The following is a 27,936-nucleotide window of genomic DNA, read 5'->3' as shown; positions in this document are numbered from 1 at the left end:
AGTACATAACTACATCTCAGTGGTAGGTTGAATGTGATTGTTTGACAGCCTTGTGACCTAAGCTTTGACATCAATTTAGGAGAGAGAGAAAAGACCAGTCTAAGGATTTTGTTTGCAAATTACCCTATGCTTTTATTTCCTTTGCAATAGGGTAGCATAGACAATAATTACAGATAGACATGACCAATGACTTCACATTTTGTGACTCTCTTCAGTCATTCCATAGCATCAGGGCACAATCACTCTTCACTGATAACTTTTGTGTGAACCTCGCGGCTCTTCACCCGCAGCTTGTTGACCTGGGACTCAGCGATGTCGGCCCGCTCCTCGGCTTCCTCCAGCTCATGCTGGAGCTTGCGGAATTTAGATAGATTTGTATTGGATTGTTCCTCCTGAGAATAAAAATGGAATTGTAAGGAACCTGTGCTGTGTGTGCATCTTCCTACACTACCTAGGCCTAAAGGAAGAAAGGACTTGGTATCTACCAAGAAATTAAAATACTAAGCAGAACATGATTGTCTTCACTTCTCCTGGATTGCACTTATCATTGAAGTTAATTTTATGATTTATTTGGGGGTTGGTGTCTCATAAAAAAATCACATTCACATTTTTAAGCGAAAGTATATTAGAAGATACATACCACAAGGAGAGCAAGAAGAAGTTTAAGTGCAGAGAAGAAGGCAAGAATATTAAAGTCATGCTTGTTAATGCTTGCTATAAGGTGACTGTTTGCTCAAGATAGATATTCTTTATCATATTAAGGAAGACTTTCTTAATAGTGTTTTTTAAAAATGTTGAATTTCATAATATATTATTCTGTCACATTTTTACCCAATTACTTTTTTCTCCTTCTTAGGATATAATTATTCTATTGACAGATTCCCTAATATTAAGTAGGAATTAAGCCTATTTAGCCACTGATGGACAATCCCCTGAATAAAGTAAGGGTTTCATCAGCTTAGTAATCTATTTTTATTATAAATACAGTCATCAAGAAAACTGCCTTTAGTTTTTTTTCTTTTCTCTCTTGGACAGGTTTTGGTATGGGGGTTATTGAGCTTCTTAAAATAATTTGGAAATCTTTCCACATTTTCCCATGTTCTGCAATGGCTTACATAGCTTGGGGATCATCTGGTAATTGAAGTTTTGAAAGAACCATATGGACCTGACTTCATTTTCAGAAGTAGTTGTAAAATAACTTATTCAGCCACCTTACTAATTTATATTCTCCTGTAAAAGTCACTAACTTCTAGATTTCAAATTTGTTGACAGTTTTATACTTCACATCTTAAAAATGTATACCTGCTCATCTACTTTCTCATTTCTAATGTTGAGAATTTGTATTTTCTGACTTTTTTCCTCTATCAAGATACATATAAGTGTATTTATTTTACTACTATTATTTTAGCAACTCCCTAGATATTATCAGATATTACTGACATTAACAAATTAAGACATAGTACAATATAATTTATTAGTTTCTACCTTTATCAGTACTTCTTTCACTATTATTATTTATCATTTATTTATTGGAATGTCAATTTGTTCATTTATTTTTATTTTTGATTAATAAGAAAGCATATGAAGCAATGAACTGTCCTCTGAGGACAGCTTTGACTATATCTATAACTTTGTAAAAATAGCATTTTCTTTAAAAGTTTATTTACAATTAATAATTATTCAGTAATTATGTTTTAAATTTCCAATTTAATGCAAAGATATTTGAGAAAATTAGTTTATTAGTGTTTAAGTATTTAGATTTTTTAAAAATATTTATCATCACTTTGCAGTTTTGTCACATTGTGACTAGAAATGTGGTCTGTATCATTTCTGTTTTGGAAATTTTTTGAGGTTTCTTTGTGGATTGAAAATTAACTTTTAAAAAATTATGGCATTGATATTACAAATAATGAGCAATAAGTACAAAAAGGCACAAAAGTTTTTCAGAAGTAATCTCTATAATGCAAATAACTTATTTACTACAATGAGTAGTAAATCTAATTATTTATTAGTTTTTCTTAACAGGAGACTTTCCCCCTCAACCTTAGGGATACTTACAGCCTCCTCAGCTTGTCTCTTGTAAGATTTCACCTTTGCCTGAAGTTTATCTACCAAATCCTGAAGCCTGAGAATATTTTTTCTATCTTCTTCTGTCTGAAAGATCATAAAAAGCATAGAGCTTTACTTCTAACGTATATGACCATTATATCATTGCATATGAGGTTTCACATATATGTGAAAGAGAGCTTAGCTGATAAGAGTTAGTGCTATACCTGGTATGTGAGTTCCTTCACTCTTCTTTCATGTTTGCGCAGACCTTTGACAGCTTCAACATTACGCTTTTGCTCACTCTCAACCTCGCCTTCCAGCTCGCGCACCTGTGAGTAAGTAGGGTCTTAAGAACTTTGATCCAGTGAGGCAGTGGGAGCAAATGGAAATAGATATTGAGATATGTACTCTGGCCTCCAGTTTCTGGATCTGCTTCTTCCCTCCCTTCAGGGCCAGCTGCTCAGCCTCATCCAGACGGTGCTGCAGGTCCTTCACCGTCTGCTCCAGGTTCTTCTTCATCCGCTCCAGGTGGGCGCTGGTGTCCTGCTCCTTCTTCAGCTCCTCAGCCATCATGGCTGCCTAATTAGCAAATAAATCGTGAAAATAAGGAAAGCTAGTAATGGCAGGTAGCATGCATATATATCAGTAAAACAAATGCTCATCTCACATCAGTGATGGCCTTCTTGGCCTTCTCTTCCGCATTGCGAGCTTCCTGGACAATGTCTTCCATCTCCCCCTGGATTTGGGAAATGTCTGTCTCCAGCTTCTTCTTAGTGTTGATCAGGCTTGTGTTCTGGTTAAAAATAAGTTACAATTCTTTTGTTATGGTGCCTCAGAACTTAGCAGTAGCTATTTTTTGAAAAATTTCAGATAAAAATTTGCAAATAAAATGACCTTCAGTATTATTTTGTTATGTAGTAAAATTTAATACAATAGAAATCTTATAGAATATTTAGCATCTTCAAATACATAGTAATTAGGCCAAATATCTCTAATTCTATAACTGCCATTCACCACTGAGACCATACACAGGCATAAAATTATAACAGATATTCAAACATTCAATTTCTTCAAAATCCAACTGTCAACACTGATAACTAGAGTTCATAAAGATAGTGACACAAAATAACATGTATAGCCTTTGAACATTATAGGAAGTATATCAAGAACCTATGCAAAACAAAAAAAGATTTCTTCATAATACAATGAAAATTTGGTACAGGTATAAAACCTGGTTGTCAAATATAAATTTAGGCTTATATTTTTCTGGGACATATAAACATTTATTGAAAGTGAGTTTTTTTATGTTGAATCCTACCTGGGTGTGCAGCAGCTGGACACGCTCACTGGCATCCAGCAGCTCCTGCTCTGCAACTTTCCTGCTCCTCTCTGTCTGCTCCAGAGTGGCCCGCAGCTCCTCAATCTCAGCTTGCAGCAGGTTGGCTCTGCGCTCAACCATGGCCAGCTGCTCCTTCAGGTCCTCCTGGCCCCGGAGAGCATCATCCAGGTGGATCTGCGTGTCCTGTGGCATGAATGAATAATCACTGAGACAACTTGTTCTCAGGGCCTTAGTCACCCCAATGTCCTAGGACCAACTGCTGGACCCCTTTACCTTGAGAATGCCTTGGGTGTTCCTGTAGTTCCTCAGGGCCTCAGCAGCCATGCGGTTGGCATGGTTCAGCTGGATTTCCATTTCATTCAGATCTCCTTCCATCTTCTTCTTGATCCTGATGGCATCATTCCTGCTCCTGATCTCAGCATCCAGCATGCTCTGCATTGACTCCACGACTCTAACATGGTTTCTCTTCAGCTGGTCAATTTCCTCATCCTTTTCAGCAATTTTCCTGTCAATTTCAGACTTGACTTGGTTCAGCTCCAGCTGAATGCGCAGGATCTTTCCCTCTTCATGTTCAAGTGATGCCTTAAGGACAGCAAGAGGTGACATTAGCAGGGAATGGAAATATTTGGAAACTTTTCTGCATACCTTTTCTTCCACATATTATGTGCTTTTTATCTTTTTATTCAACTTGTATGGTTGGACCTAATTTTTTTCTGAATTGGTTTATAATGCACAATTTGACCTATACCTCTGCCTCCTCTAAAGCAGCCTGAAGTTCACATTTTTCTTGTTCCACTTGTTTCTTTATTTTCTCCAGTTCATGGATACGTTTCCCTCCTTCTGCAATCTGTTCCGTGAGGTCAGAAATCTCCTCTGTTGTTGGGGTAAAAGAGAGGTAGAGATTTGGTCAGATGGGGGCATAAGAGAAACGTTTTTCAAGGCATGAACATTACTGAAAGTGAAAGGGACTCACGCTGCAAGTTTTTGTTTTCCCGTTTCAAAGTTTCTAGCTGATCCAAGGATTCCTCATAGGCATTCTTCATCTTGAACAACTCAGTGCCAAGAGAGCGAGCCTCCTTCTGGGAGGCCTCAAGCTCAGCGTGGGTTTCCTCATACTTCTGTTTCCATTCTGCCAGGACCTGAAAAACCAAGAGTGGTTACCTGCGATAGAGGGTGGAGGAAAATAGTGGAGAACAGTGGCTGTTGCAGAAATTACCTTATCAAAGTTCCTCTGCTTTTTGTCCAGGGCTGCGCAGGCAGCGTTAGTTCTCTCCACATCGAGCATGAGGTCCTCAACCTCATTCTGTAACCGCTGTTTGGTCTTCTCAAGGGAGGCACACTTGGCATTCACAGCTTCTACATGCTCCTCAGCATCCTGCAGCCTCTGGGCCAGCTTCTTCCTTGAAGGTTATACGTATTTGTAGAGAGAAGTGAACCAAAACAAGAACTATGAACTATTACCATAATGAAAGGTATTAAAAAGTTTATACTATAAACATTCATATTAAAAATATTAATTCATTCACTTGACAAATATTGATGAGCTCCTTTTATGAGCCAGACATGGTACACAGCAGTGAACCAGATAGAAAAGGTCCTTTCTCATGAAGTTTCCAAACAATAAGCAAGTGAGAAAATGCATAGTAACATATTACTGATGTAAGTGCAATGAAGAAAAATTTTTAAACGGTAAGGGGTGAGAAACTATTATAGATACTCAGGAAGGCCCCTCTGAGGAGGTAACATGTAAGTCAAGATCTAAAAGAAGTCAGAGAGTGAGCCAGTGGGAGACCTGGGGAAGAATATTCCAGATGGACCAGCAAGTGCAAAACCCTGAATCATCAATGAGCTCTGTGTACTTGACCAACAGCAATAACGCCTAATTATCTGAATAATTATTTGTTGTTCTTTATTTTCTTAACTAGATTTTAGGTGAACAGAGCAGAGATTATGTTTGCTTTATTCATGTGTTTTCAGATGGTTTGATAGTGCCTGGCAAATAAAAGCTAATTGTGGGTTCATTCATGGGATCGTCAAAGGTTGTATCTTTCTGGTTAAAAAAGGAAAGTTTTCTGTACATTCATTCATCTGTGCACATACTTGGCTTCCTCCAGCTCCTCTGTGCGCTGGATGGCGTCCGTCTCATACTTGGTCCTCCACTGGGCAACCTCGCTGTTGGCCTTGGACAGTGCCCTTTGCAGCTCGGCCTTGGATTCCTGCTCCTCCTCATACTGTTCCCGCAGCAGGTCACAGTCGTGGCGGGAGGACTGCAGGGCATGGGCCAGGGCATTCTTGGCCTGTGGAAAAATTACATCTTAATTTTACTGGATGTTTAAGTGTTTTTAATTATTAGTTTCAAAATCTTTGAAAAGTTAATGGACTCCAATTAGGATCAGATCATGGGGTGGAAGTGAATCTTAATAATAAGTTACCTTTATCTCCTCTTCAAGTTGCCTCTTTAATTCTTCAATCTGTTGAGTAAATGCTTGTTTGCCCCTTGATAACTGAGACACCAGAGCTTCTTTTTCATCTAGTTGACGTGAATATTCACCTGACAGGTAAAACAAATAGCACTATTTTGTTAAAGTGAAAATTTTGCAAGCCCCTATTTGAAATAACTTTTAACTTTTAACCCTTCCCCAGTTGAGTGCTCAGATGATTGAATTATTTATTGGCATCTTCATGCTTAATGTTTATTTTCTGATTTATATGGTGATAATTATGTGAACAAATTAAATACAGCTTAAATTCTTTTTGTTTTCTCCATAATTTATTCTATCAGGTTATATGATTCTGTGTAAAATCTGGTGATAACTGTCCAAGAAGGGAGCTAAAATGCTTAATTCTACATAGTCTCAGTTTTATAAGACTTGTTAGACACTGGGTTACCCATTGACCTGTTCAGGGATTTGGTTCACTGTGATATAGATTAAAGAAAAAAAAAAGCTTGATCTAAAACAGGAGCCCTGGACCCATGTTGGAGTTATTCCTAACCCCAAATATCCTCTCACTGTGGCCAAATACTCAAGGTCTTTTTGGAGCAGAGCTTGTTGCTGTCCTTTATTTCCAACATTGTCCCCAAGTGACCTTGCAAGTAGGTTGAGAGTCTGAGCTTTTCAATGAATCACCCATGTTCTCAGTGGCTTTGGTTAGGATTTCACATCACCAAATCAGTTGTTTTGAACCACATCACCCCCACTCTTAGGCACCATAGAAGAGGAGGGAGCTACCAGATTCCGTCTGCAAGCGGCCCCTCTGGGTGGTCAGGTCGTTGATTAGCCGCAGGTGCTCTTCTTCCTTCGATTTCAGTTCACTCACTTGGTCCTCTAGAGTGCGGCACATTTTCTCTAGGTTTCCCTGTGGGAGTAAAAGCAAAAGGAGTAAATGAAGGCATTTTAACATAATTTTGCTCTAGCTACAGTTTCTTCTAAAACAGAAAAATATGTATGTTGACATATGAAATAAATTATCTTATGTGCAATATGATATAGACAAAATTTTCTCTTTATAGTTTATTACTGCTGTCTTAAGTTGAAAGTATACATTGGGATTTTTAGAAAGCTAATCACGAAGCTCTGTTCAATATTATATAATATTTAAGGATTATGTTTTAAATTTAAGATTTTGTAAGAACTTTATGGTATATTTTCTAAAAGCATGTTCATAAATATTTCACTGCCTTTATGTAGAGACACTTTGCTTATTGGTTAATTGAGAATATTGGAGACCTATGTTCTTCAGTTGGGGACCTAGAGAACACAGACAGCCTATGTTCAAAGTTAGTGCTTTTGTTTATTAATAGTATGATGGGGGCAAGGTGCTTAACTTCTTTGATTTAAGATTCTTTATATGTTCAGTAGAAATAATACAAATACTAATGTCTTTCTTACTAACCTCCTGGATTACTGCATTTGTGTGTAAATAAAGGATTACTGTTGTTAATACACAATTTCCCAGACTCTGTAGTACCTTGGCTTTAGAGACTGTTTCTACATTACTAGCAAGGTCATCGATCTCCATCTTCATCTCACTCTTCTCCTTCTCCAGCTTCTGCTTGACCCTCTGCAGGTTGTCTATCTGCTCCCCAAGTTCAGCCACACTGTCTGCATGCTTCTTCCTTAGGGCGGCCGCTGTGGCTTCATGCTGCAGGGTGGCCTCCTCCAGGTCCCTGCGCATTTTCTGGAACTCAGCCTCCCTCTTCTTGTTCATCTCAATCTGGGCCGAAGTGGCCCCCCCAGCCTCTTCCAGCCGCTCACTGATCTCCTCCAGTTCCCGGGAGAGGTCAGAGCGCTGCTTCTCTGCTTTGGCCCGAGAGGCCCGCTCTGCCTCAATTTCCTCCTCCAGCTCCTCAATTCGGGCCTGAGAGTGATGAAAAACACAAACTTAGTTTGTGTTAGTAATTTCAAAATTGTGTTGAATTACACTGATGGAAACCGAGTACTTACCTGTAACTCCTTGATCTTCTTCTGCAGCTGCATCCCAAGGGCCTGTTCATCTTCAATCTTGCTTTGCAGATTGCTAATTTCAAACTCTTTCCTTTTTGAAAAGTAGCAAAAAATAACAATTGAGTCTGTATCCACCTCTGGAAGCAAGTTCATGCATAAATAATTCATTTACACTTACTTTTTGAACTTTTCATCAAGCTGCTGTTTTTCATTTTCAATGTCCATTATGGACTCTTGGGCCAACTTGAGGTCACCTTCAAGTTTCCTCTTGGCCCTTTCTAGGTCCATGCGAAGTTTCTTTTCTTGTTCTAAGGACCCTTCAAGCTAAACAAATAATGTTGAGTCAAAAGGTTTGCTTAGGCTTCTCTCAAAACAATTTTTTTCTTGATAATCCAAGACTTACATCATCCACTTGTTGTTCTAACTTGGTTTTGGCTTTGGTCAGGGTGTTGACTTTGTCCTCTTCTGCCTGCAGGTCATCCAGGGTCTGCTGGTGGGCCTCCTGGAGGGCCTTCTTCTCCTTGGTCAGCTTAGCTATGGTTTCATCCAGGCCTGCCATCTCCTCTGTGAGGTTTTTCACCTTAGGAAGTAAAAACACTTTGTATTACATGCTATATTTTGGTGGATTCAGTTTTATTCAGTAATGATAATAACATAAACTTTTCCTATATATGTTTCATACCTTGTTCTCTGTGGCATGTTTCTCCTTTTCAACCTTGGCCAGTGTCAGCTCAAGGTCATCAATGTCTTTCTTCAGTTCTGAACATTCATCCTCCAGTTTCCTCTTCTTGGCTGTCAGCTCAGCGTTGATCTCTTCCTCATCCTCAGCTCTCTCAGTCACCTCTTTGATTTTGGCCTCAAGCTGGATTTTGGTTTTGATTAGCTGGTCACATCTTTCCTCTGCATCAGCCAAGCCTTCAGCTTCCTTGATTTAGAAATGAAATCAAAATTGGGAAGAAAGAGTGAAATATTTCCAATGATAACAGTATAAATTTCTGCTGTTTGTTCTTTGAAATTAAACTTTTATGAACCCTCTCTTCCTGTGAAATGTAGGCTATTCCAGATTATAGGAAAAATGAAATGTATCAGATATTGTCCTGTTCCTTTAGAAGAGTATATATACTTGTCCTTTGGTACCTATGGGGGATTGGTTCCAGAATCCCCTCACAGGTACCAAAATCCACAGATGCTCAAGTCCCGTATATAAAATGCCATAGAATATGCATATAACCTACAAACATCCTCCCATAGAGTTCAAATCATCTCTAGATTATGTATAATGCCTAATACATTGTAAATTGTATGTAAATAGTTGTTATACTATATTATTTAAGCAATAATGACAAAAAGTCTGTACATATTCCAAACAGACACATAACATGTCAGCAATAACAGTAGTTTTTTTCTAATATTTTCAATTTATGGTTGATTAAACTCACAGATGAGGAACCCATGGATATGAAGGGCCAACAATATTCTACAAAAGATTAGAAAGTCTAGCTCCCAAAATCTACCATTAATTCTGAAAGTAATTAGTGACATAAGACATCAGGGAAATTTTATCAGAGATTGTTTCATGAATGAAATGGCATTTGAGTTGGGCCTTGACAGATGGGTAGGATTTGGTTTTTAGGAATCCATTTATGGAGGGAGGAGCAGGAAGAGAGAAGAGAGGAGGCATTCTAGCAGGAGAAATTCAGGATGCAGCTGCTACTGAACTATTTCTCTTTGTGATACTGTAGAACAATCTTGGCCATACTCTAAATTCAAGTTAAGGCATAAGGTAATCAAGAAGTTATTGACAACCTGCTATGTTTTTAATTAAGAATGTTGAGGGTGTAAAGGAAATGAGAGAAAAATCAATATATACATTTATCACCGAGCCTCCATATCAGCTTTTGAATACACAAAAGAATAAAATGTGCTGCATATAGCCATGCAGTGGATATAGTGGTGTAGGACTGATTCTTGGTAATCCTCTGGGGACAATAGAAAAAATTCAGGATGGATTTGAAGAGGGTAAGGGAAAAAAGAAACATCTTTTTCCTTTTCTAATCTAGAAGGAGTTGTTACACACCCCAAACTTGACAGAAGAGAACGATCTTAATCAACAGGAAAAAATATATGATTTTGTGATGAATAAATTATGCCAGACCAATTCAATTCAAACCAAATGAAAGGCATTCTTAAAAATCACACATGGGAGTTGATGGAAGCAGTTCTAAAAGGACTGGTTCAGGCATGAGCAGTGAACAGGCTGGGTGGAGGAGGAGTGAGTCAGGGGTGGGGGTAGGCAGAGCAACTTAGAGCTGCTGCAGCAATCTGGGTGTGAAATGATGGGGCACTGACTATGCAGGGGATTGGAATGAGAAAGTCTGAGTTATGGAGATCAACAACAAGCAATAATTCACTAAAAGTTTATGTAGAATACTGCCATTTGTCAGCTGTACATATTGTGATTTAAGATGCATGGACAACTAGAAATTGAAGGAAGTTTCAGAGAAAAAAATCAGTCTCTTCATGCTATCCTCCCCTTAATATTCTGTTTGGGATAGTTTTATATTCAAATCACTTTCGATGATTGTCTTCAAAGGGAAAATATGTTACAAATCCTGAAGTTTGATGAAATTGTGTAAAATGGAAGACACCATTCTACTTCAGTTCAACCTCACTGCCCTGCTGCTGGTTTGGGGGTGTTCATTGGGCAATGAAGGAATATACGGCTTTATTAGTACAATAACTATGCTCTTACTTCCTCTCTACACTGAGTTCCTCCCACATTGCCTACCCAACTTAACGTCCTTGGTGACCAGACTTCTCTGCACTTGCATCCTGATTAGCAGTACCCAGAATAATACCACTACATACAGCCTGAACTTGGAGCTGCAGGTCATTTTTCTCTTTCAAGAGTGACACCATCTTTTCTTCAAGTTCCTTCCTTTTTGCTTCTGACTTGGCCAGTTCTTCTTTGGTCTTCTGAAACTCTTCCTTCATGTTGGCCATCTCCTTCTCAGTCTCTGCACTCTTCAGCAGGGGCTTGATCTTGAAGAACAGTTTCATCCAGGGCCAGTGCTTGACATTCATGAAGGCACGGATGTTGTACTGGATGCAGAAGATGGACTCTCTGGAATTACACAGAAATATTAGTGTAGATTGATGCAAATGAGAGTGTGTGGATGATAAAATTAGATGAAATCTTGGCTGTGAGAGTTGGAGGTGCTGCCCCCACTGTGTTTCTCCTACTTTCAAAAGCACAAAGGAAAGAAATTGATTTTGTAATGATGGCCAGGGACTTATCAATCACTCATTTCTCTAATTCAGTGCTTTTCAAACTTTGCTGTACATAAGAATCATTTGAAGGGCTTGTTAAAATATTGGTTCTTGGACCTTATCTTCAGACATTCAGGTTCAGAAAATCTGAAGTAGGGTCTAAAAAATTGTATTTTTATTTTTTGCCAGAGACTCTGATGATGCAGGTCCAAAGACGACCATTTGAGAAATGCTGCTCTCCATCAGTCCTTCTCAGAGTTTTCTGCGAGAACTCTATTAAGAACAGTGTAGGGAAACTAGGGATGTGAGACATGGGATAAAGGTACTCATTAAAAACTTAGAATTTCTTTGAGAATCTCTGGTTTTATATTTTAATATTGTGTGAATGTTGCATTCTACTCTATATTTTCATGACATTTGTTTTAATCTAAATTATTTAAAAAGTTAATTACCATCATATTTAGGCAGTTAATTGTCCAAATATATGTCTATTGGGTGATGACCACACATTATTTTTAATTAAATAGAATATAATGCAAAATATTACCATAACTACAGGTGATACAAATAAAATTTGTTTTATGTAAATTATTTATGTAGTTACAGATACATACATATATATGGATGTATAGATGACAGGTAGAAAAGTCATTTCTCACTGTGGGTCTCATTCTCACTATGGGTCCTGTAGTTTGAGACACTTGGCTTGCTAGTCTCAGTACTCTGTCCCTGCATTATGTTAGATGATTAGACAGTCATGTACCTTGGGGACATTGTATTAACCAACTGAAAGAAAACTTTCAATGTTCTTAATATTTTAAATCTTGATAGTTTGATAATGGAAATGATTAGATGGAAGAAGTTGTTTCTGTGTCTTGTATAAGATCACTATTGAAAAAACTGTGTGCCATGCAATTCAGTGTATCTTATTTAATGATCCACCCAATAAATTCTTATTAGAATCAAGTGCTAGGTAAACTTTATTTCTGCTTACTCACTGGTAGATTTTGTTCTTATTACACAGGAACTACACACACTCTATGCTTCTCTTTCTCTCTCTCTACACACACAAACACACGCACACATATGTATATATCCTAAACACTCAGGATGTATTCATTAGTGATGATCTCCAACTAAAGTTTTCTGGTACATGTATGTCTCTACTTCAATGAAGGACTCATGTTCATTCCTTATTACTTTGGTGGCCTAACCTATCTGAGTCTTAACTGTAAGCCACCTCAAATATGTTTCTGAGGAAGAGAGATGCGAATAAACAATATGTTTATATACCTTCTCTCCACCATCTTCTGGTACTCCACTCTTGCCAAGAACCCTCTGCACCTGGCCTGAGTTCGGGTAATCAGCTGGGCCAGCTTGTCATCTCGCATCTCCTCTAGGAGCCCCAGAAGACCAGCCTTGAAAAAGACCTGTGCATGGGGAGAGTTGTGGATTGGAAACTTTACATCAACCTCAAAAGGACAGGAATAACATCAGATAGACTTTAGAGACTATTACCTTGGTGTGACCAAATTTGTACTGGGTGTGGTCAATGTCAATGGACCCAAGGAGCTTCTCAGAAGCCTTTTTGCTATCAATGAATTGTCCTTCAGGGATAGCACTTGCATTTAATACCTTGTATCTGTTCAAATAAATACAGTTTTTTAAAACTTGGTTTACTGATGATGCAAATAGTAGCTAAACATTAAGTGATCCATTAAAAATCAGAGTTTTAAAAAATATTATGTTTTTTACAGGAAGGACATTGCATGTATTGATAGTTAACCTATCATTGACTATTTTTATTCCATTCTACCTTCTTCCATAGTTGTAACTTTCTGCCTCATAAGACCCTGTTCTCAGGCAAAGATTCTATAATCTTGTTCACATTAAGGTACAGATGACCAATAAAATATAGCGTGCTATCCTTGTTAGATGCTTTTGTTTTTTAAGATTCTGAATCCAAGAAAGCACATTTTAATGAGGAATGTGGTAGAAAGTACTCTTTAAGCATGAGGATCTGTTCTAATCACCTAAGAGCAAACTTAAGAGTGCTAGAGGTCTTGGAGACTGGCATTCTCTGTCAATTTCCCCAGACCCAGACCTGGGAGAGACCAGCTGCTTATGGCAGTTACCCAGCCCCTACCACTTTGCCTCTTATTTGATTCTCAAGGTGGACTTATCTAGGGAGGAGAAAAAGGAGCTGAGGAGCTGTTATTCTTATATGGTTCTGGGAAACTAGTGTGTGAGAGAAAAAGATAAAGTGACAGGAAATGACTTGATAGTTATAGATGCATGAGAGTTCCTAACTCAGCCACTTAATACCCATGTGACTTCTGTGAAGTAACTTAATTTCTTGTAGCCTCAGTTTATTTATCTATAAAATGAGGTGTTGATGGTACTTGGCTCTACTGAGTTTTTATAAGGATTAAATGAGATAATCCANACAAGAGGCCAGCGCCTTGTTCTTTTATAGCTGGTGTCCAGCACATGCTTGACCATGAGGAGGATCAATAAATATTGACAGATGAATGAATGAATGAACAAAAATTCAGGAATTTAAGAGCACTGTGTACTTCTGTTCTATTTAAGTACTCAGTTTATTTATCTATCAAATGAGGTGTTGATGGTACTTGGCTCTACTGAGTTTTTATAAGGATTAAATGAGATAATCCAAATATATTAAGCACTCAAAAACGGTAGTATTCATAATTATTAAAGTAGATGTACACATCTATGAGCTAACCCAGAATCTTCACAAATTTAGTGAAAAGTCTGCAGAATGCTTAATATGTGGTATATTTACATTTTAAAGGTGTTTTGAGACATAATTTTTTACCTTTTGTGAGACATTAAAATAACAAAAAAGAAGTATATTTTCCCCAAATTGTTTTGCTTGCATTAAATATATTTATACTAAACTGTTGGGTACATTATAATTAGGAGAGTCTGACCTCTGTTTGAAGTCTGCATAAAGGATTCTGCTTGGGAATCCTTTCCTACAGATGCGGATGCCTTCCAGCACACCGTTACACCTCAGCTGGTGCAGGACAAGTTCATGCTCCATGGCCCCTAAAAAAATACATGTTTATTTCCATGCAGAGTTTGTTAAAAAGGAGGTATGGCTGTCACACACTGTTTTCTTTCTAGAACTTCTTACCAGGAGTTTTTGTTTCATTGGGAATGATACACCGCACAAAATGTGGATGGGTACTTCTGAGATTGGTCATCAGCTTGTTCAAATTCTCCTATAAAATCAGGAAAAATCCTGTTATCTCAGACTTTAAACATAGTTATTAGCATTCTGGTGATGTCTATAAAATCAGTATCTATGGTTGAGTTGAATGACCAGTATGGAGCATTTTCACTTAAGGTTACACCTTGCCCTGGCTGGTGTGGCTAAGGGTCACCGGTTTGATTCCCAGTCGTGGGCACATGCCTGGGTTGCATGCCAGGTCCTTGGTTGGGGGCACATGAGAGGCAAGCACACACTGATGTTTCTCTCTATCTCTTTCTCCCTTCCTTCCCCTTTCTCTAAAAATAAATAAATAAAGACTTAAGCAAACAACTTGATGTTTCACCTGAGATGTAGTTTCTGCCCCAGTACTTCTTTCTCCACTTGAGTGGGCAGGACTTAGATATATAAAGCAGCCTGACATGCGATTCTTTTTATACAAGTACTGTCTTTCTTCCTACCCCCTGGCCATTCATTTACATTTACAAAGCCATTGCCTTCCCATACTAGGTGGTCACACTTTCTTCTGCTAAACTCCATGGTTTTCCAAATAACAAAATATAAGCCTGTACCACATTTGAACATTTTTTTTCTCATAAATATGGCTGCCCCTTTCCAACTATATCAATGTTTAGGGAATAAATATTGTCTATAAAAGAAATAATTTTACCAGTTATGATTGAGAATTGACTGGATCAAGAACAAGGATACTATATTAGGTTCCTTATAGACAAGCTATTAGATTTTTATTAGTTTTACTGATTATTTTGTCTCTTTGAGTGCATGTCATTGCTTATTTTTGTGACTCAGCTAAATTAAGAATGGCAGAGTATTAAGTTTTATAAAATCTCCTATGAAATATTGTTTATTATTTGGCTTAACATAAAAGATGAGCTAATAATTTTCAAGTAATTTAAAGCTCTTCTCCCCAAAGCTAGATTAACAGATGTCACTAGTTAATATCAGCTTTATCTGAATGGCAGTGGAAAGAAGATCCTATGATTTTAAAAACAAATTCCCAGAGTAACTTGGAGTGTTGAGAACAGTTTCTTCCTTACTCTGAAAAGGGCAGACACTGTCTGGAAAGATGAACCCTTCTTCTTACCACCTTTCTTGGCACCACCACCACTTGCCTCTGGAGAAAAAATAAAAGATCTCATTCAAATCAGTTTTGAGTCAACAGGGCTATTTCTTGCCTATTTGCTGGCTTCTGTACTGAGCATTTTTGAAACCACTGGCCTCTCTGTTTGATCCTGAATAAATCTTATATGCCAAGTAAGTTTGCATTTACTTTTCTGTGATTTTTTTTAATCCACTAGGAAATGAAGAGAAAGGCTTTCAGCTCACTGTACAGAGATGGACTCCTCAATATTAGAACATTTGGGGACACTATACTTTAAAAAATCATCAATAAAAGCTAGAATTTGAGAGGCAGAAGTTTCTTATTATATTACTTTAAATACCCCCAGATACTAAATAACCAGCAGATGTGGAGGGGAAACAGGAGAGAATCAGAGGTGAAGGCATTTCTTTGGTTGAGCTCCTGACAAGTTCCTCTCTGACCCTTTACAGTAGAGTTTCTGTCAGTGCTGGAGTGAGCAACAGATGTACAATGATTAAAGTGCAGCCTACTTACTCAAAACCTGGAGTCACAATGGATTTGGCCCAGCAATCTTATGAGATCATCAGCCTGAATCTAGCCCCACATTTTGTAATATCCAGAGGAAGTGTTGGATTTTTTCAGCACTACCTGCTTCAGCCGTTTGAGCCCCAGAGAAGAGGAAAGCTAAAGTTTTCAGTGATGACTTCTGGTACAGCCCGACCACAGTCTCATTCAGGGGGTCCTTATTCTTGTCAAGCCAGCCAGTAATGTTGTAGTCCACGGTGCCTGCATAGTGGATCAGCGAGAAGTGGGCCTCAGCCTTGCCTTTGACAACCTTAGGCTTCTGGAAGTTGGCAGACTTTCCAAGATGCTGTTCATACAGCTTGTTCTTGAAGGAGGTGTCTGTGGCCTTGGGGAACATGCACTCCTCTTCCAGGATGGAGAAGATGCCCATAGGCTAGAAGTAGACCACACACAAAATTATAATTTTATTTAAATATTTTTCTCTGTGCACAGAATTAAGATGCAGGGAATAATTTAGTTGCCACAAAACATGATTTCTGAAATGTAAAACAGACCTTCTCAATGAGCTCAATGCAGGCGGCCAGGTCCATCCCGAAGTCAATGAACTCCCACTCGATGCCTTCCTTCTTGTACTCCTCCTGCTCCAGCACGAACATGTGGTGGTTGAAAAACTGTTGCAGTTTCTCGTTGGTGAAGTTGATGCACAGCTGTTCCAGACTGTTGAACTGAATAAATATATATATATTTACTTTTCTTTTTATCAAATTGAGCATTCTTAAATATAGGACTTTTTAATTTAAAAATATATGTCAAATAGCCTTTAGATATTCAAATCATTGGGGGCTTATGAAATTTAATGTTTTATTTGCTGCCACTAATGCACAATTCTATAAATCATTGTTAATCCACTTTTGCTGCACTTGCTTAGGTTTACCCAGGTATTTTTCTGAGCTCCTACTTTTTCATATCATGTTTATTCCCAGTAACATTCTCATTTCTGTTGACTCATTTAAAAGCTCATTTGTGACCCATTAGAAGTGAGCAGGGAGGAGGCTCTGTTGTATGGAGAGCATCATATTCGGCGTGACAAGTGAGCAATCATTGCCACCCATGTTCTTTTTTAATTTGAAGTGAAAAAGTCATTGAAAAACCAAATACTATGTACAGTGTGTTAACACACACTTGTATTTTTTTAAATGCTGAAATGTTAAAATTAGCTAGATTAGCTAGATATAAATAATGGAATTAATGTGAAAAATTTTCCCTAGATTTTCCACACTTTCTTCAATGCCCAAGTTTTACTTTTAGAATTTGAAAGAAAAAGATAAATTCTTCAAAACTATATGCAAGAAAAATATATTTCATATTCCAATGTGAATTTTTATCCCATCTTACTACATTAATAAGAATTAAGAGTTAATTGCACTGAGTTTATTAATGCTGACTCTAAGTTACTAACATTTTCTCAGCTCTTACTATCGGCCTACATATTTCTGAATGATTTTTCCACTGTATGTATACTCAGGGCATAATATGCACTACACAGATTTACTTCGATTTTTTTATGTTAACTTTATTTTGCATTATGGGATTTTTAGAGCCTTCTTCCTCACTACACAAAACTGATTTCTAACTCCCTTTGGGTCATGTAGCCAGTTAAAGAGTCCCCATCAAGTGCACCGTTTCTCATAGAAGTAAAACTGCCACTACAGTATATGAAGCAATCACACTCTTTTAAGTCTTGGCATCATTGTTGACAGTGTTAAGAAAAGATTATAATATTCATAATTTTTCTCATCAATATTTTCATTGCCTTAAGATAAAACTCCATAACCAACCACCTCCATACTCACATCAAAGATCTCAAAGCCAGCGATGTCCAAGACCCCAATGAAGTACTGCCTGGGCTGCTTGGTGTCCAGCTGCTGGTTGATGCGGGTGACCATCCACAGGAACATCTTCTCATAGACGGCTTTGGCCAGAGCACCCACGGCATTGATCACCTTAAAAGAAAAAGATATATCTCTTGAGGTTATTAGAGGATGGTAAAATGCTTGCTTCCCTGGCAGTGAATATGAATTATGTACCTACCTGCTCTACAGTCTGGCCTTTGGTGACATATTCATTGCCAACCTTGACCCTGGGGTAGCAGAGGGCTTTGAGCAGGTCAGCAGAGTTCAGACCCTGGAGATAGGCTGCCTTGTCAGCAACTGGAGAGACACAATTCAGGTGCCTGACATGACCTACAGTGCACCCCACATTTCACAGGTGCAGACTGATTAGTGAATCACTTTATAGAAAGTCTGTGTGGGGATGAACTTGTGCATGTTCATTAGAAAGTCCACTGTAAAGGAGACATGAGTTTGGAATGGGCTTTTTTTTGGCCTAGATTCTCTTATTAAACACAGATGGAGCTTCATTTGGTACCTTCAGTGCCATCTGGCTCAGCTTGCTCCTCACGTTGCTTTTGCTTGAATTTCATGTTCCCGTAATGCATTACTGCCCCTGTGAGCTTATAGATGGACACTCTTTCATCAGAAGTGAAGCCCAGAATATCAATGGCACTCTGCCAGGACAAAAGAGAAGTAAAAAAGTTAAAGCAGAAGACACTAATTTATTTAGGAGAATTTATACTATCTCTTTAACCACACACCTATGGCAGATTGCTATTGTCATTCCCAAACATAATGGATTTTTAAAATAAGAGTGCATGTGTGTGTGTGTGTGTGTGTGTGTGTGTGTGACTTACATCTGTAGCCATTAGCTCTTCTTGGTCATCAATGCTGGGGACTGTGATCTCCCCTTGACTGACGAAAGCATAGTCATATGGGTTGGTGGTGATCAGGAGCATTTCTGAGTACATAGAATTCAGGGGATACATTGTATATTGGAATATATGAATGAAACAATTAACCCCTAGCTTATAAATTTAAGTTCTTTCTTACCAATTAGCTCTGGCTTCTTGTTCGACATGATCTGATAAAAAATATGGTAACTTCTTTCTGCCTTTAGCTGGAAAGTAACTCTAGACTTCTCCAGAAGGTCTGCAATGCAAAGTAGATACTGGATTATGGGGAGATTGTAAAGTTTCTGGAGTGGTTTTGGCACTTGGAGTCATTACCTAGATTTCATTGGTCCCCTGAGACTTCAGCTGAATGTTACCATGAGGTACCACACATTACATCTCTACAATGGCAGTTGCTTCTCCATCTCTAAAAAGAATCTAAGGTGAGCTGGCCCAAAGCATATTCATTTCTCGTACAGAAGACCCTTAATTTATGAAATATAATTGACTGTTGATAATCTCTCTCTCCCAGGATCTCTTCTCACTTCATAATACAGGGAATACAAAAAGCAAAATTTTATCAAGGCTCTGACTAAGAAGTAATTGCACTTCTCAACCCAGAGGCAACTCATTTAACCCCGGTGTTAGGTTTTTTTTTCTTAGAAAAAAATTGACATGAATTCTGAGGCTGGAATAATTCTGACAAGCCCAGCAGCTCCTGCAGTTGCTACAGATTCATTAGCTCATGACTGACATGGATAAAGCACACTGTGGACTCTGGGTAACATTGGCATTAACCATGGGCACGTTTGGCAGCAGACTGGTGTTTCACAGGCTCCAGGCTCAGCAGGAGCTGCAAGATGTTCCTCCAAACCATCATTTGTCATCTTTGGATTCCATCTAGGCGGTCCTGTTACTCACATGTTTCAATATCAGCAGAAGCCAGCTTCCCTGTGGTACCAAAGTGGATCCTGATGAATTTACCCTTGCAAGTGAAAAAAATGATGTTATATACAAAGCTGGGAGCACACGAGAAAGAGGAGATTGAAATAATAACTCAGACATGCCTTCTCTGATATTTGGGGCTGAGAAAACCCTTCTGTGACCAAGAGACTTACAAAGCGAGAAGAGTTGTCATTCCTCACGGTCTTGGCATTGCCAAAGGCCTCCAGTAGGGGGTTGGCACTGATGATTTGATCTTCCAGAGTCCCCTGCAAAGGTAAGAGCAGTGCTCACATCTGAGGCTCCGGACTTTCCAAGAGCCCCAGCAGTCTTGGTTCTGACTCTGGCTCTCACCTGCATTTTGCCAGACGTAGCTTCTTCCTTCTTTTTATCCCCAGTAACTGCAATTGTTGCAAAGTACTGGATGACACGCTTAGTGTTCACAGTCTTTCCTGCCCCAGATTCTCCGCTGTCAAATAAAAACTCAGTCTATAATGTTCCAAAGCTGGCAGCTATCACAGTAATGGAAAAAATTGTAAAATTTACTTACGTGATCAGGATTGACTGATTCTCTCTGTCTACAAAAAAGAAATTATAGACGTTTAATACTGTTTTCTTATGTATTTATAACTTAAGTAAAGTAATATGGAATGAATTTAGTACTTTTCAGACTTAGTATCTTTCAGTAGTTACTAGGGTATAATGGGCCCTAGACCTACTACCTTTTTCTGTACTCTTCTCCCCTGCTCCCTAAGGCTCCCCTCATTCTCCACCTACTTGAGCATACATGCAAGCATTTAAGGAGAACACTACAAGGAAGCACCTGATTTTTCTGTTTATACTATACCACTAAATAAATATAAAACATGGGATAGGTTCTTCAGTTGGATTTTGATGACAAGTTAATGACATTTATAGGTACAAGAAATAATGAAAATAGGTATTGGAGATCTTCAGCATGTGAAAAGGAGTAAGTATGGTAAAAGCAGTAACTTTGGAAGTAATCATGGCTTTAGTCATTTATTTAAGAAAAGGTAAACGTTTGTTTTGATGTTTTACTCTACTTGAAGAGGAATCCTCTAAGCTCTTTCCCCAAGGTGCCTAGTACCTCAGATTGGTCTAGTTGACACAATGTTCTAGAAAGAAGATTCAAATGGTGTTAGGAGATCTGGACAGCTACATCCAAAAAAATTAAACTCGGCCACCGACTTACACCATACGTGCAAAAAACTCAAGATGGGTAAAGGACTTAAATATAAATTGTGATACAATAAAAGCCCTACAGGAGAACATAGGAAGGAAAATCTGAGAGTCCACACAACAATATTTTAAGTGATATGTGCCCTAGAGCAAGGGACATAAAGGAAAGAATAAACAAATGGGAGTTCATCAAAATAAAAATTCTGGTACATTCTTGGTGAGAATGCATTCTTGGTGAGAATGCAGCTGCTGTGGAAAACAGTATGGAAAACAGAAGTGGAGCCTAATCAACAAAACAAACAAGGAAGCATAATATACCCAGAGACATGGAAATAAAGAACAAACTGATGGTAACCAGAGGGAAGGGGAAAGAGGATAACAGGGGAAAGAAGGGAAAGGGTCATCAAGGATCATGTATAAAGGACCCATAGACAAAGCCAAAGTGGGGAAGGATTGAGGGCAAAAAGTGGGGAGGTTGGGGGGAGAAAGTGGTGGTTGAAAAATGAACTCACATGACTCTACTCCAGAAAGACAAACAACCCAAATAAAAAGTAGACCAAGAACCTAAAAAGGAGGACATATAGAGGGCCCAGAGACATATGAAAGGGTGCTCAGCATCACTAGCCATGAGAGACTAGAGACTAGCCAATGCAAATTAAAACCATAGTGAGATACCACTTCACACCAGTCAGAACAATCATCATAATCAAATCAACAACAGCAAGTTCTAGCAAGGGGGAGAAAAGGGGACCCTAGTTACACTGTTTGTGGGAATGCAGACTGGTGCAGCCACTGTGGAAAATAGCATGGAATTTCCTCAGAAAACTAGAAATGGAACTGCCTTTTGACCCAGCAATACCACTGTTTGGGTTATACCCTAAGAATTGTGAAACACTAATTCAAAAGAACCTGTGCACCCCAATGTTCATAGCAACACAATTTACAATAGCAAGTGCTTGAAGCAACCTTGGTGCCCATCAGTAAATGAGTGGATAAAAAAACTGCAGTACATTTACACTATGGAGTACTACACAGCAAAAAGAAAGGAGCTCCTACCCTTCACAACAGCATGGATGGAAGTGGAGAGCATTATGCTAAGTGAAGTAAGCCAGGCGTTGGAAGACAAATACCATATGATCTTACCTATAAGTGGAACCTAATCAATAAAACAAACAAGCAAGCAAAATATAACCAGAGACATTGAAATAAAAAACAAACTGACAGTAACCAAATGAGAAGGAGAAGGGGATAATGGGGGAAAATAGGAGAAGGACCATTGAGAAGTATGTATAAAAGACACATGGACAAAGCCAAAGGGGATAGGTTCAAAGGTGGGAGGTAAGGATGGGTGAGGTGGGAGGAGCATGGAGGGGGGGGGAGGAAATGGAGACAACTGTACTTGAACAAAAATAAAAATTTATTTAAAAAATAAAATAAAATTTGATATTAAAATAAAGAAGATTCATGGTATAACTCTTATACTAGAAACCCCTTAAAATCTGGAGTGTGTTCAGATTGGCTCTAGAAAAAAGGTAATAGCATTTTGCCATGCTTAATATAAAAAGGCTGTTTATTAGTCATAATTTTGGTGATAGGATAAGACCACAGAGGCAAATTTTACTCTTCTGTTTTTCGGCTCTTGGTAATAGAAACATAGTTTGGGTGTGTGATTGTGTGAGTGAGAGTGTGTGTGTAGGCATGGAAGATATGCATATATATAGGTATGCTTATATTTTTACTCAATGTTATTTACTTTCAGAGTTATTCAAAAGTAAATTATGTAGCTATGGCCAACCTCAGTTGATGTTGAAAAGTTTAGTAGATTATTACCAATTATGTAATAGCAGTGATTCCAAGTCATCTTTACACTATCTCCTTCCTAGACCATCTCCCTCACAAACACATCAGCCTCAGCTGCAGGGGACTGTCTCAAAGAGAGTGTTGAGGTAGTTCAAGTCTCTTTCTCATATGGTTCTTTTCTAAGAAGATGCACATATAGAGCATTCAGCTCACCAGTCAGCATGAACTGATAGGCATTGTCAGAGATGGAGAAAATGTGGGGCGGGGCCTCCTGGCGCTTTTTGCCTCGGTAGGCGGTCACCACCTCAGGGTTGTACACTGGCAGCCACTTGTAGGGGTTCACGGTGACACAGAAGAGGCCTGAGTAGGTCTGTGCAAGGGAATAAGAAAGAATAACTACTCAAAGTCCTTGTCCATTATTTGTACAATTCAATAATTAATGCATTATAACCTAAAGGAACATGTTAAGTAAGCAAAGTACTGATGCCTTACTTCTTCAACACTTCAGTGTGAAAACTAGTTGCTAGGTACAACAATGAGATAGCAAAAAATTTGAGGGAAGAGACCACAATTTAAGTTTATTCCTGTTTGGATTTGTCAGTGATCTTCACATAGCAGAAGCCCCCAAATGATTTTTATGTGTAATATGAGACATTCTTCCTGTACTTCAGGAAATATGCATATTTCTTTTGCAATGTTAAGATAGTTTGAATTCATAAAAACATAAATTTGGACACAACTTAATTTATTATTTAGCCCAACAATACAGGAATGGTTAAGTGAACTATGGTAAATCATCTTAGGAAATATGATACAAACATTTAAAAAGGTAAATTCTCTGCAAAACACTATTACATTATAAAGAAACAGAACTCAAAATATTGTAAATACATTATGTTTAAATAGGATGACTTTCAAATCTTTGACAACTCATCTAGGACAGGCACCAACCAATAAGAATGGATGCTGACTCTAAGCAGTAGTTTGTATAGGTGTGGTCCAGCTGAATATCAGCTCTGGCTACCTATACAAAATATTAGTGTAACCCAGTAACTGCAGTTAGAAAATATGTGCTGAGTGTGTATTATGTGCCAGGTCTCTGTGAGGCACTGGGAAAGAAACATAAATGAGACAATGTTCCCTGAGGAGCTCACAGTCCACCTAGGAGACGGACATATAAATGAATGATGGTCAAAAAACATGACCAATGTTACTGCCGGGCCAGGAACAATAGGACAGAAAATGCAACTCTGCCCAGGGAAGCTGTAAGGTTTCATCAAGACATTCCACATAGAAGGGACAAGAATGCACAGATGCAAATTGCTGTTATTTTGGAGGAGTGAAAATGAGTGAAATTTGGTATTTAAAAACATTATGTTTAAGTGCTGTCACATAAGTTTATCTTTTCTCTCTGGATGATTCTGCTGCTGGAATGAGGAGGTGGGGTTGAAATGTGGGCTGTGGCTGAGACATAAGTTGTAGCTGCTCCAAGATTCTGTGGTAAACTCAGTATGTGGACAATGGCTTTGCTCAGCTTTGGATTAGATGACAGGATAGAGTGCCAGCTACTGGGTTGCAACTTACAATAGCAATAGTCAAACTTTTAACTAGTTATACTGCTAGTGAAAGCAAAGTGGGTCACTATCTGTGACCCAATGATACTATAGTAGAGGCAATGGGCTGGTGGGGTCCAGGTCATCGTCACTCCAGGAGGGGCACTCACGTAGATCATCCAGGCTGCATAACGCTCTTTGAGGTTGTACAGCACAGCGGGCTCGTGCAGGTGGGTCATCATGGCCATGTCCTCGATCTTGTCATATTTGGGAGGGTTCATGGGGAAGACTTGGTCATCTTTCACTGTCAGAGTCTGGTGAACAGAAAAAATCACTGTTTATGTTGATGGAGTGACCAAACAAAAAAATCAATACGATGTCAGCTGCTGAAACTTTACTCACTGCTCCCGCTTCAGTCTTCACAGTCACTTTCCCTCCTTCTCTACTCTGGATAGTGCCTTTGACAAAGGACTCCTTGGGCTCCGCCACAAAGACAGATGTCTTGGCATCAAAGGGCCTGTTCTGGGCCTCAATGCGCTCCTTTTCAGACTTTCGAAGATAAGGAGCAGCCTCCCCAAAAATGGCCATTTCCTGGTCTGAGGAACTCATGGCTGCTGAGCATAGAGGTCCTACAGAGAAGATGAAGCATTTCACACTAGAGATTTTGGACTGTTGTATATATCAGTCATTTCTATACTAGTGATATTTCAAAGGTCCTGTTAGAAATGTCACCAGGCAGGTCCACTGTACACTGTGTTATAGTTACTGAACATAATCTCAAAGATTCCCATGCATCAGAGTCCCTGAGTACCCAACACTGAGCTGGGGGCTCTACACACATTATCTTCTTTTATCCACCAAGACTGGCATTCTAATCAGGCAGCTGGGTTGTAGTCTCATCATGCTGCTAAGGAGCTTGGGACCTTGGGTAAGGCACTTGGTCTTTCTGAGCCTCAGTGTCTCCATCTTTAGAATAGGAATTACAATATCTACCTTTCTTAATTCACAGTCTGTGAGATATGGTGTAGATACTTTGAAAATAAAGTTAAAATGATGACTGAGAAAGCAATTTGAAGTAGTTCAGGCTACCATTTAGATATAAAACGTCATTTATTATAGTGTAACAACAATTTTTTTGCCAGGTGATGTAAAAGAACTTTCTTTGCTCATTTAGATGTTCACTCAGAACTGCTCACATTCAGTGGATTTTGGGGGATTGTAATCTTATTTACCTTTTTTCACTTGGGTGCTTAGTAGACTTTCTCCAATACAATTCTTTGTGTATTAAATTCAATTAATGAGTCCCAAGTAAAGTAACTTAGGATAAAGCCATAGCAAATGTTATCTTATTCTTCCATATTTAAGGGCTCCCTTTGCTTTCCCAAATTTCCTCCTGAACAATGCATGCTAGGCTGTGCCATTCTCTGTCACCTGCAGGTCGCCAGTGATATCAGTAGAATAAAAGATTGGGCAGAGGATGCTCCTGTAGTCATTTCATGATCCAATTACATGAAACTCATTTTAATCACCATCCACCAGTCTTTCTTTTAGAAATGTAGTATGCGGTAGCAGGGCAGATTAATAATACCTTTACAATAGATGTAACAAACATTTCACAGTGTTTTTATTTCATACAACACTCAGCATTGGGTAACGCAGCAATTTTCAACCTTTTTCATTTCATGTCACACATAAACTAAAGTTCTGCATCACACCAATAAAAATTATTTTTGTCAACCTGACAGAAAGAGATAATTTTGATTCATTCATACCAGATAGCTATTGTGCTGGTTGTTGTATTTTTTTTCTTTTTACAATCTCAGGGAAAAGAAGTCACTGTTTCTCTAAATAGTCAGGTATTGTATGTTTTAAAAATTCTTGTGGCATACCAGTTGAAAATCGCTGGAGTAAGGTAACATTTTGAAAAGATTTTAAAGAAGTTTAAAAGTCTTATTTTCCTAGGTACTTCCTGTCTTATTTATGAGATATCATGTTTACTAAATAAAGTCTAGTAGCAAGATACATTTTTATCAAATTTGAGACTTTTAGCCAGGGAATCTTGGTGCACACTTTTTTTCCTACAGAAACAAATTTTTATTCTATTAATGACTGTTCTTTTGCTAAAATATTACCCCATCAGTAAGGGTATGTGCACTGTTCTTCCTCTCTCCCTCTTCAGCACCTTTCCTGAAGTACAGTTTAACAACTGTACTTAACAGGTATTTCCTGAGACAAGCACTTTTCCAAAGGTTGCTAAGTAGCATGAATCCATCCCCCAGTCTCTTGCATTCTCCTCCAGGTACTAGTCAGTCTAAATCTTACCTTGTTAGCAAGTGAGAGAATGTAGCCTGAGAGTGAGACAGTGTTCTGTAAAAGAAAAGGGAAAAGCACTTGATTAGTTAACCGAAACCAAAACAAAACAGAATCCCATTTGTGGCATTATTTGCTATTGCAAACAGAAGTTAACAAAAGCCATGAGTGGGAAACATGCAGTGTCAGAGGAGCAGTACCAGAGTGGGCAGCTTCAGCAGACAGTGGGTAGCGTGGCCAATGTCCCTCTTGAAAGTCCTGTCCTGTTCCCACTTACCTTGGAGCTTTTTAAAGCAGGACGAGTCAGCCTCATTCCAAGGGCTTTTTTATATGGATAGCTATGGAAACAATGCAGCTGCCTGTTCTTTCTTAAGTCAAAAGAAATTGTTTGGCAAAAAAGTCTTGGCAACCTTGCATCCCTGCATAATTCTATTCATATTAAGAATGGTTGGATATAATTAGAAATACTTTTCTTATTGAGTATGTGGATAAGTCTCCTATGGATAATTTGAGAAGATGATCTGAATGAAGGGTTCATGCTGATAGATAAGGAGAGTGACTGGGCAGTCACAATACCTGGCTTCCCTCATAAATTCTTTCTGGCTCTTCTGGGAATGCCATTCACGCTTACTTTGCATTATTTTTCACATTTAACATGGTAAATGATCAAAATAAAATTTAAAAAACTATTTGAATTTTAATATTTAAATATTTATTTGAATTTGTGAGGGTTAATTTTTACCTGTTAATGTGTCCTTTTCTGCCCTGCAATACTAAGCTATGTGCCTTTAACAGTGTAAAAAGAAAGAAGGTCCTCTCTTTATAATGTTCCAATATAGTTGTAGTTTGGGAGAACATCCTTACTTTCTCACTGTTTTGCTTTTGCCCCGCTGGTTCTCTGCATAGCAGTTTCCTGTTCACCTCTTTGTTTGACTTGGCTGCAATGAGAAAGGCTTAATAATTTCTAGTAGTGAAAGGTGTATTAGGAGTACTTCCCAACATTTTTTATATCAGCACACCTAGAAAAAAATGATATATTTGAGTAGTATGCTAGTGTAATGTGTGAGTGATTTGGCTATATCTGTAAAGGGCTTGGTAAGAACACTTCTTCATATGATACAAATACAATAAGTGTAGCCAACATTGAAGAAAATATTAAATACTGAGTGTATCTAAAACTTCCAAATAACATTATTTCTAAACTTTTAAGGAGCAATTTTAGCTAGACTGACAGAACAAAACTTATTTATATCTGGCTTTATACTTGAAATAATGATACATTTCCTCATTTAAAAAATTTTAAAATGACCACATACAGCATTTGCATTCTTGATAATTACCATCATGGGGAAACTTTGCACAAGAAGGCAATAAAAATATA

At 38.3% G+C, this 27,936-nt stretch overlaps 1 protein-coding gene across 2 annotated transcripts; it reads right to left on the bottom strand.

Moving 5' to 3' along the window:
- Positions 1-118: 118 nt before the first annotated feature.
- Positions 119-26,848, bottom strand: LOC118974614 (myosin-2). 2 transcript variants are annotated; one of them, XM_037028103.1, is made up of 40 exons: positions 26,833-26,848; positions 26,568-26,612; positions 24,648-24,874; positions 24,416-24,559; positions 22,906-23,062; positions 20,243-20,270; positions 20,047-20,161; positions 19,869-19,961; positions 19,672-19,735; positions 18,911-19,009; positions 18,715-18,818; positions 18,393-18,531; positions 18,057-18,175; positions 17,819-17,968; positions 16,520-16,690; positions 16,089-16,398; positions 15,397-15,473; positions 14,264-14,351; positions 14,058-14,175; positions 12,622-12,745; positions 12,397-12,533; positions 10,702-10,957; positions 8,516-8,758; positions 8,237-8,413; positions 8,012-8,157; positions 7,834-7,924; positions 7,358-7,747; positions 6,619-6,745; positions 5,821-5,939; positions 5,489-5,685; positions 4,605-4,788; positions 4,362-4,527; positions 4,137-4,261; positions 3,662-3,970; positions 3,368-3,571; positions 2,717-2,842; positions 2,458-2,628; positions 2,274-2,378; positions 2,059-2,154; positions 119-392 (listed from the first exon to the last, which is right to left on the bottom strand). In XM_037028103.1, the coding sequence occupies exons 3-40, from the start codon at positions 24,852-24,854 to the stop codon at positions 240-242; spliced, it is 5,829 nt and encodes a 1,942-aa protein (XP_036883998.1). In that variant the 5' UTR covers positions 24,855-24,874; positions 26,568-26,612; positions 26,833-26,848; the 3' UTR covers positions 119-239. The 2 variants fall into 2 exon arrangements, with proteins under 2 accessions (XP_036883998.1, XP_036883999.1); XM_037028104.1 differs by lacking the exon at positions 26,833-26,848 and adding an exon at positions 26,756-26,774.
- Positions 26,849-27,936: the final 1,088 nt, after the last annotated feature.

Source organism: Sturnira hondurensis, unplaced genomic scaffold, assembly GCF_014824575.4.
Source record: "Sturnira hondurensis isolate 20B ecotype Veracruz unplaced genomic scaffold, ASM1482457v3 Scaffold0019835, whole genome shotgun sequence".
NCBI classification, from domain to species: Eukaryota; Metazoa; Chordata; class Mammalia; order Chiroptera; family Phyllostomidae; genus Sturnira; species Sturnira hondurensis.
The sequence above is the reverse complement of the archived record's forward strand: the minus strand, read 5'-3'. Positions and strand labels throughout refer to the sequence as shown.

What these genes read in the sequence shown, in the direction of transcription:
- LOC118974614 (XM_037028103.1), bottom strand. Translation starts at nt 24,854, where the DNA reads ATGAGTTCCTCAGACCAGGAAATGGCCATTTTTGGGGAGGCTGCTCCT. An exon ending in GAGGAGCTGGAGGAAGCCAA is followed by an intron (nt 4,789 to 5,488) that starts GTATGTGCACAG and finishes ATAACCTTCAAG; the next exon opens with GAAGAAGCTGGCCCAGAGGC. An exon ending in GGAAAACAAAAACTTGCAGC is followed by an intron (nt 4,262 to 4,361) that starts GTGAGTCCCTTT and finishes CCCCAACAACAG; the next exon opens with AGGAGATTTCTGACCTCACG.